Below are 9,645 nucleotides of genomic sequence, written 5' to 3'. Positions count from 1 at the left end.
AATTAGCTGATTGGAGTGGCTCAAAACCTTACATAGTGGTCATATAATATTGAGAGTTGATTAATATTGATAGAGTACATTTAGTATATAGATGTTGCTTTTTCTAGAAAGTAGGAAAAATTGAAATATGATGTCGTTTCTTTTATTTGGGCAAGTGTATAGTCATTCTGGATTAGAATTACCCTTCTCTCATTGTGATATCTATCACAAAATTTGTCTGGTTTTTGTTTTCATGTTACATGTGTCAGTATTCAATAAAATGCTTAATATGTTTGAAAGCTTTTTGTAGATTGCTGATTCCTGTTCTGTTCCCCCCCCCGTTCAGAACACCATGCTACAACTACCAGTTCAGTGTGACAGAGCTTGGCGTACCACAGCCGAGTTCTATGTCCTTAGACAGATCCAGAAAGGTTGTTGTTCAAGCTAAATTGATTGAAACCTTAGCAGTGTACTTAACACAAATGGATAACAAAATATGGGGTCCACAAAAAGTAATATTGTGGCTCAATTTGCCCGAATGTAGGGGTAAGTGGATCCAGCTGATAGGGTAAGTTGAGCCATTAGAGAAAACACTTACTAACTATTGTATTAACCAGATTTTAAAGTATAATTCCAAATATTATTATTAATAGCTAAATCCCCGTTATACTGATAGTATTGTTGTTCTTGAAATGAATATAAATTACTAATTTGTCTACAGTTCTGAAAGATGATAATGGCCAAGTTATGACAACAATGAATCATAGAAAATTATAGAAATTTTTGAACATTCCATGCATGTAGGCTGCAGGGAAAAATTAAGCATTGGATGTGGAGCCCCAATCTGTCTTTCTTCTATAATTAGCTATGTGGCATGTCAGCTGTTAAGATGCAACACCTAAAATCTGAAATATAATGTCACTTATTCATTGATGGGATGCCTTACCAATTTAAACACTAAATATCTGATTTAACTTCATGAAAGCTTGAGGGGTCAGATGGAGTACCGGTTCAACTTACCCCCAAGGCTCTGGCTCAGTTTACCCCACAGCCAACATTTTGGGAAAAGTATTTAGTCTAGCATCCCAGAAGCTACACTTATGTTTTTACATAATGGTAGTTCATCAACAAATCTGATATAACTTTAACAAAAGAAAGTACTTTTGATATGAGATGTGATTATACCTGGTATGCCAAAAAAACAAACAAACAAAAAATGTTTGACAGGCAAAGCACTTTGGGAATAAAAAATATGCCTACCACTTCATCCACATGGAGCTTCCTTTCACAAAGAGATGGAAATGAAGAATGCAAACTAAATTTAGGGCCATATGACAAATTATGTATGGTTGACCAGATAAAGGTGGTGGATCAACTTACTCATTGGCTCATCTTCCTTATCTTGTGATATTTAAACCTTATTATAGAATGTTCTACTGGCTGGAAATAGAGCAGCATTTTAAAGATTTGCAGTAATTTACACAGAACATGTAATAGCTCAAATACTTACTATGTACTCCTGTTGAATAAGCCTTTCACTTGAAACTTCATATTTTCTTTTGTGTTCATTTGCCAGGCTGTCACGGGTATGTTCAATGTATATTAGAATTCATAAGCCATACCAAAAAAAAAGTCACACTGGTCAGCAGTTTGTTCATTTGTTTTGTGCACTGTCGCTCACACACAGCCCGATTCACACATTAGAAGTGTCTTACCCAGCCAGGAACACACACACACACGCGCGCGCGCACGCGCACGCATCACGCACACACACGCATCACACCGATCACCTAACCTAACTACCCCGCTGTTCCCAATCACCCGCTTATTGATGATCACGTTAACCTGTTTCCAATGATCTCTCTTCACATTTAAACCACACAGATGCCAAACTTTGTGTGAACTAAAGCTAAGCCCTTATAGCTGCTGCTGCAGCCTGGCTCATCTTTACAAGTCTTTACCTCATTTTTTGACACCTTTTTGCCATTGTTTTTGCAGTGTTAATAAAGCCTTCCTTTTTTCCCTCTTTTTTTTCTCTTGTTTCTGTCACAGGAAGTGCTGAAACAGATGTGCTATGTAAGAATACAGAAGTGCTTTGGAATAGCAGTTGTTCAGTTGTCCATTTCTTCATGCACTTCTTGTATATAGAATTTATTAACAATATGACCAGTACAGCAAAGAAAACCTAACATAACTTTCTGGTATTTTATTCACATCACGTGCACTTGACTTCTACAGTTGCCTAATGACTAGTTTTACTGTACCTGTGTCTTTTTGTCTCTTTGTTTCCTAGTGTGGAAACCTGATAAACATTCAGGTTTCGTCTCTCTGTTGCAGTTATTTCAGTGGAGCCAGGAAGGGGACAGTCCTAGGTTTCAGCGTCCTTTGAATCATCAAATAAGATCAAAAGGTGCCAAAGCTTACCTTCCCCCACCTGTCTCTGAGACAAGGAGGGGACAATAAGTGGAGACTATTGTTCAGTCAACTACTGATGAAGTATCCTTAGCCTCTAACTGTATAGAAACTCACTCTGTAACCTCAAGATGAGTCAATCTGCAAGAGGAGCTCCCCTGCATTCTTGAAAACAAGCATTACCTGCTTCAGAATCACCTCACCCAAACCAATTTATTTTCTACCATAGTTTGGTGCTGACATCTAGGAGCTGCACTCCTACTGTCCAACCCTACCTCTGTAACCCAGACAACCAACAAGCCACAAGCTGGCATACAAAGAGAAGGCCTGGGACCCTTTTACACAAAGGTCCCTACTTGGTGATTTGTCACTCCTCTTGGGGCAGTGAGACAGGGGCAGAGGGAAGGCTCACACTCCAAACATGATTGGGACCAAGAGAAGATTTTGATGGGAGGGGGGGATTTTTTGAGGCATAAAATTGATAGTAAAATATCCATTTGATTTATGCTTGAAAATTATGAGCCTAATTCCATGAAATCCAATTCCATTAAACCTAATTACATCAAATCCAGCTCAGTCAAAAATCTAGCTAAATTAACTTTCTATGTATAATATATAACTATATATAATATCAGCAGAAATTATGTTGATAACTATTTCTAAATTATACATTTGCCCTAGATATTCTCATCAACTTGAATGTTGTAAATTGCTAATTGATATATTGAGAATGTTCTTTCTTTCAATACTTGCCATATCTGATGTATTGTACCACTGGGTCCTAGTGCCTGTATTTTGCCAGCTCAGGCCCACTCACTCCTCACAATAGGTACTTGTGGGGGAGCTGACCTCACCCAGCAGGCCTTTTTAGACATGTTAATGGAAGGCATATGTGTGAAAACTGCTTTCTGACATTGACTTTGTCCTCTGTCCTCTGCTGATCTCTGTTAAAGTAAATCCTGATCTGTGAGATAGACTCTTTGCCTTTTGAGCATCACCTCCTTGACTGTATATGAACACTTCACTGTCTGACCTCAAGCTGAGTCTCTCTGCGAGATCCTTTAAGCCCTGCAGATGTTCCTTCAGACTGAGATCTGAGGAATATGATGGCCAAGTATAAACCTTGAACTCTATGTGATTATTTCTCAAATAATTCTTGAACAATTTTTGCAGTATGGCAGGGTGTACTATCCTGCTGAAAAAGGCCACTGCCGTTAGGGAGCACTGTAGGAAGGGGTGTACTTGGTCTGCAGCAAAGTGGTACATGTCAAAGTGACATCCACATGAATGTCACGCTCCAAGATTACCCAGCAGGACATTGTTATCACACTGTGTCTATTGGCTTGCCTTCTTCCCACAATGCATTCATGTGCCATCTCTTCCCCAGATAAGTGATGCACATGCACCCTGCTGTCCACATGATGTAAAGGAAATTCAGCAGACCAGGTCACCTTCTTCCATTGCTCACTTCTGATGCTCATGTGACTATTGTTGGTGCTTTGGAGAGGGACTGGGGTGATGGCCACTCTGACCTGACTGTGGCTAAGGAGCCCCATATGCCCCACACTGCGATGAACTGTCTTCTGACACTTCTCTATCACAGACAACATTAACATTTTCAGCAATCTGTGCTGCACTAGCTCTTCTGTGAGATTGAATCACATGGGTTGAATCCTTCTGCTTCAATGAGTTTTAGGCATCCATGGCCCTGTTGCCCATTCACCAGTTATCCTTCTTTGGACACCCTACATGTCCTGTCATTTTGGAGCTGCTTTGACTCAGTCATCTAGCCGCCTGGCCCTTTTCAAAGATGCTGCTTCTAGCACATCAACCTCCAGACTAACTGTTCACTTGCTGCTTAGCATATCCCATCCCTTGACAGGTGTGTTTGAATTAATGTTGTGGCTGATCGGTGTATTTCAAACAACTGAAACTCATTCAAAAAGTTACAGTTCTGTTGCTACAGCAGAGGCATTTTAATACAATCACTATTCCTCACACATTTCAACAAGTCACAAATCATATGAATTAAATTACATCATATAATTAAAAAAAAACTCGCTCCCACAGTTCAGCCTACTTTAAATGTCATATTTCAGCAGTTTATAAACAGTTAAAACCTTTAAAACAGCTTTTGAATTCAAAAATTGTTTAAAATAATTTTATATAAACATCAACCTGCCCACAAGTATACTGTATTTATATAATGATAGTAGCACAATGACACTATAGTGAAGCCTCTTTTTTCAAAGATTCATCATTTCATATGCTCTGTGTGCTCCCTCTCTGACTGGCCAGTCTTCTGCAGTGGAGGAAGACATTCAGAGGATGGATGAAAGTCAGTAAAGTCAGGATAGTCAAACTAAGGTTCACCTAAAACAACAATGAAGTATAACATGTATATGGGTATTTAGGAAAACAATTATACAAGCCTTTCCTAAAATATAAAAGGGAAAGAATCATTAACTCATATCTTCTCCAAATCGTTCACAAGCTATACTTTTCTAATTTGAGAGAAGCACATATGATTCTGTAAATATACCTTTTTATAGACATATATTTCTTTCCTGTTAATGCCATAGAAATCCACTACTTATTTACTTAACTTAAATAATTTATTATCCATAAAATATCTTTCTTTGCACTTTGAGACTTAAATTACACGGCTCCTTGTAAACTGGAGAAAATATTATTTGCTGACTTTGTTCAACAGGACTGCAGGCCCTGGTGCCATCTCAATCTTCTGACCCTTCTGTTTTTAAGCAATCATATCACTTTAGCCTTTCCCAAATGGAATGGTTGTCTTACCCTTCCTCTACTGTTCAAGGACTACAATTCCATATATGATATAAAATTTGCTCCTGTTTGATACATGGTGTTTGTTCAATAGTGCTGGGCACCAACATACGCTGTGTAACAAAATGGCTTTTGAATCACATTTCTGTGGCTGTTTTAGAAACAGGAGTGAAAATTAGACTTACATAGAAGGGATTCCCTTCAAGAGCTTCTACCAGAGCAAAACAGGGGTACTGCAACAATGACACCACCGCTGACAGCGACATCACCAGACCATACATCTTACCAAAATGTTGTGCAGGAAACCTATTAGGATTCAAATTCCATTCAGAGTACACACCATTCAAAATGGCCCTGTAGAAGTTCTCAATTTATCATTGTTATATTTGTTCACTTACGCAATGCTGATGAAAGCAGCATTCCCTCCATAGAGAAAAGAGCGATTTAGGACTTGTAGGATGAATGTGGCATACTGGAGAGGGAGGAGAGGAATAGAGGCACAGACGGAGAACAGAAGGCACTGAAGAGAGGTGAGAAAGAGGGATAGAACGGAGGAGCGCAGGTCTGCTTCTTTTTCTGTCTCTCCTGAGAAAAAGGGATAGTGATGTTTAATATTTTCCAAGATATATCATAGGACAATATCTTGTCTACATGTTATAGCCTATCCACTGACCTGGGTTCAGTGCTTTCCTCTTGTGCCTGTCCATTAGAAGCCCATTCCAGGGAGCACACAAAATCCCACTTAGCTGAGTGAAGGCAAATGCATTGGTATACTGGCTAACTGAGAAAGATTGAGATTTAAGAAAGATCACTTAACTTTATACAATAAACTGTAATACTAATCAGTAAAGATTTAGTATAATTACACCCTGAATAGACCAGGATGAAAAGTTTACTATCAAATGCATCATTCAGTCACATAGCAAATGGGAACTTTTTTGAGACCATCGTAGTAAGAGAACATCTTACTTAGTAAACTGACAGGTTTTCTTTTATTTACCAAGAGTTGCGTCATTTTTTGCCAATTGATGAAGCATGGGGTTCAGTGTTCCAATGAAGAGGTAGTGACGCAGCTGCATGACTGAAAGCCATGTCAGATGCCAGAGAAAGAACCAGGATAGAACACAGCTCTTAAAGCTGCTGCCTGGAGAGGGCGAGAGAGGGAGAGAAAGAGAGAGAGAGATTATAGGAAACAGAATAAGAACAGGGGCATAACTGGGTGTCTCAATCACTTTGGTTAAAGATTAAAGTCTTGGCCTTAATGGCCTTAAAGTCTTAATGGCCTCCCATTTCAAACTCATGTAGTATGATGTATAGTTTAATAAAAACAAAAAACATTTTAATCACTGCATTTTTCCCTCAGGTAGTGGCCAAGCAGTACCTTTCTTTGTAAGGTTTTCCATTTGAGATGAGTCATTGGTCTCAAATGGCTCACTGTCTCTGTCTTTCCTATTGCTGTCTGAGAAATAGTTCAGCTCTTGTTGTGTCTCACACTCTTCCATGTTGTAGCTGGCTGATTTACCACAACTGATCCTGTACCATGAGAGGAACTGAAAGTCAGGGTTTATGTTCAGGCAGTATAAGTAATTGAACGACTGTAAGTCATAATGTTTTCACCCATATTTGTAGTTCTTTGGGACCGGATAGGGGACATGTGATTTGGGCATGAGGAAAAGCGTCCGCAGAAGATGAATGACATTACAGGCACAGAGGAAGAGGAAAGATGTGCGAAGAGAGATCCCTTTCTCATACAACACCTTCATGAAAAGATATTGGGTCTGATTATTCAAGCCTGTAATTTATATTTAATTGCAAATTAAATAAACAGATTCAATAGGCAAAAGTAAATAATTATGTTTGGTAACTCTGTACATTAAGTTTCTTTTAATATAAATGTAAAGTGCTGTCAATGTAAAAATGTTCCCTTATGTTTTGCAGTTTGGATGTTTTGTAATTAGGCCTATTCCTTACCTTGATGATCAGGAAAATTGCAGATGAAGAGTCAAAGGCACCATTGTAAAGAGTAATGATGGTGGAACGATGAGTACCAAAAAGGTTCCCAACCTAGTGGTGTGGAAGAAAACATTCATTTTTATTTATTTTAATGATAGACTGCAAATAACATGAGATACAAGCAGCTTAGTCAGTGGGTATCTAGGCATTATAGTTATATTTAAAGAAAAATGTACTTAAACAGTATGTATGCTAGTTAATACCTGTATGTTTGTGAGAAGAAACAAAATACCCCCCACAGCGATAAATGAAAGAGCTGGGAAAAACAGGAATGCCAGAGCTGGAAAAGAGTAAAATGAGTCATTTATTCAGCCCACCAGAGTACCTTAGTAAACATTATTTTAGTGTGTGAGTTCTATTTATTACCTTTACTACACAATGCCACAAGCAACGTTCCTGTAGTATACAGTACTCTATGAAAACAAAATAAAGATTATTTTCATTTTCTTTTTTTTCCCTTAATTGTGACTTTACAGTATTTTGCATCCTATTTATCAATCTCATTTATCTATGAGGCCCATTGACTTAGAAACTTTAAATACAATACAAGTAGTGCACCTCAGACAAATGTTAACTGCATAGTAGGCAAATAATAAAGACTTCAGGTGTTTGAGCCAATATCATCATAAAAGCGGAAAAACATGAGCAAATCCTATGGCACACCCTGGTTAGCACCCAGCCAGCATTCCATTAATCTCTGCATCAGTGTGTCCACAATGTCACATACTACATCCCAATAATAATGCAATAAACATTATTTTATTTTAAAAACTTTAAAGTAGTAATCTGCATTAAGGATTATACTGCTGTCAATGACTTCTACAGTCTATAAACCAACACCCAATATTTTTGATGAACATTTTTATGACTTCATCAGAAAACTCCCTGGCACTGATGGATGTTACTGTGCAGTTTACCAAGATTATATCATCCACTGCTGTCGGTCTATTTCAAGGAACTCACATTGCCAGAAATCTGGTGGCCATTGTTCCAAGGTGGTCAAAGACGAAGCCATTGGGTAAAGTGAGAAAGTTGTTCATAAAAGAAGCAACTGTGAAGACAAGTGAGAACTGCTTATCTTGAGCACTGCAGCCTGGGAGAAAGAGAATCAAAATGAACACGTGTATGCAAGTGTATGTGGCTGGGGGAGGTGTTACCTCATGTAATCTGAAATAACTGAAAACCAAACAACTGTTTCTTAACAAATTTAATACACTATTTAAATGTGTCCTTACCTGTGTCATTGGCTTTAGTCTCATTGACACAGTGATCACTGAAGTATCCATCTGTCTTCAGGACAAATACAAGTGAAGCCCACCCAAACACAACTCCAGCAAAAAATAGGCACTCCAGTAGTCCTGTAACCAAAGTCAGTCTGTATCGAACTTTTGTCCCAGATTCCCTGTCAGATCCCAGCATCTTTCTCTGCTTCCACACCAAGTGTCTAAGAAAGTATGTTATTGTCTGTCCAGCCAAAGCAGAAGTCTGTGCGCACAGTAGTAGGCACTCTCTCCTACTTATTCTGTAAGTTATTGCTGCAAATGTGGTTTTGGCTTTGCTCTAAACAGCTACTATCCCCCACATGCTTCATTGCTGGCATTCTACTGCATGCACTACTGTGATAGTACAGAGAGCATACAGATCAAGCAGTCTAGCTGTATGGATGATTGAGATAAAACCAACATTTCAGTGACCTATGGTTGCACTCTCCATGGCTGCATAAAAGATGTCTTGAAAGTCATATGAGGTGCATTTAGGAGGGAAAGTGTTGATTTAAAAGTGAAATAATGGTCAATAATCAATGTGTCCCTATTTTAATTATGCTTTCAACGGTTTATTGTGCAGTTAATTTGGTAATTTATACTGCGCAAGAATTATGTTCCTCTTTGTGTTTATCATTTCCTTATAATACTCAAGGTCATGGGGTTTCTTTTAGACTTCTGTTAGGCTAAGACTCTAAATAAGATAAATATTATATATATATTATATATATATATTATATATATATATTATATATATACACACACACACACACACACACACACACACACACACACACACACACATATATATATATATATATATATATATATATATATATATATATATATATATATATGTATATATGTATAATTATAACAATATAATTGTTTTGTTTTGTTTTTTAATGCTATCAATAAAAAAAAAAATTGGCAATTTCTAAGACACTACGTCAAATGCAATTTATGAGTTTACACACGGCAGTGAACAGAAGCTCTACACGCCAGCAAATTCTCTCGAGTGAGCCTTATCCAGATTTTAGGGCCTGTTTTCTAATCTCCCAGGCCAACAGGTTTCCTTTTGAAACGTTAAAACCTATGCACAGCGTTAAAGCTAACATCTTATTACGCCAAAAAAAATGTACATACCAAATAATATATCAATTCACCAATTTATATACGACTG

General features: G+C 37.8%; 1 protein-coding gene across 5 annotated transcripts; it reads right to left on the bottom strand.

Annotated features, from left to right (window-relative positions):
• Positions 1 to 4,343: 4,343 nt before the first annotated feature.
• On the bottom strand, positions 4,344 to 9,170 carry slc43a3a (solute carrier family 43 member 3a). Of its 5 annotated transcripts, none has more exons than XR_014126309.1 (12): positions 8,436 to 9,166; positions 8,164 to 8,293; positions 7,567 to 7,613; positions 7,404 to 7,480; positions 7,159 to 7,251; positions 6,805 to 6,944; positions 6,569 to 6,720; positions 6,188 to 6,331; positions 5,861 to 5,933; positions 5,586 to 5,772; positions 5,373 to 5,493; positions 4,344 to 4,764 (listed from the first exon to the last, which is right to left on the bottom strand). XR_014126309.1 is itself a non-coding variant. In XM_081724180.1 (12 exons), exons 1-12 carry the CDS (start codon positions 8,617 to 8,619, stop codon positions 4,654 to 4,656), a joined length of 1,452 nt encoding a protein of 483 aa, XP_081580306.1. In that variant the 5' UTR covers positions 8,620 to 9,170; the 3' UTR covers positions 4,344 to 4,653. The 5 variants fall into 5 exon arrangements, 3 of the variants coding, with proteins under 3 accessions (XP_081580306.1, XP_035387455.1, XP_026856312.2); XR_014126310.1 differs by having other exon boundaries at positions 4,344 to 4,693; XM_081724180.1 differs by having other exon boundaries at positions 5,861 to 5,968; positions 8,164 to 8,251; positions 8,436 to 9,170.
• Between the last annotated feature and the right edge of the window lie 475 nt (positions 9,171 to 9,645).

The sequence above is a fragment of the Electrophorus electricus genome, chromosome 12 (genome assembly GCF_041902795.1).
Source record: "Electrophorus electricus isolate QZ-2024a chromosome 12, ASM4190279v1, whole genome shotgun sequence".
NCBI lineage: Eukaryota > Metazoa > Chordata > Actinopteri > Gymnotiformes > Gymnotidae > Electrophorus > Electrophorus electricus.
This window is presented reverse-complemented; position numbering and strand designations above follow the sequence as displayed.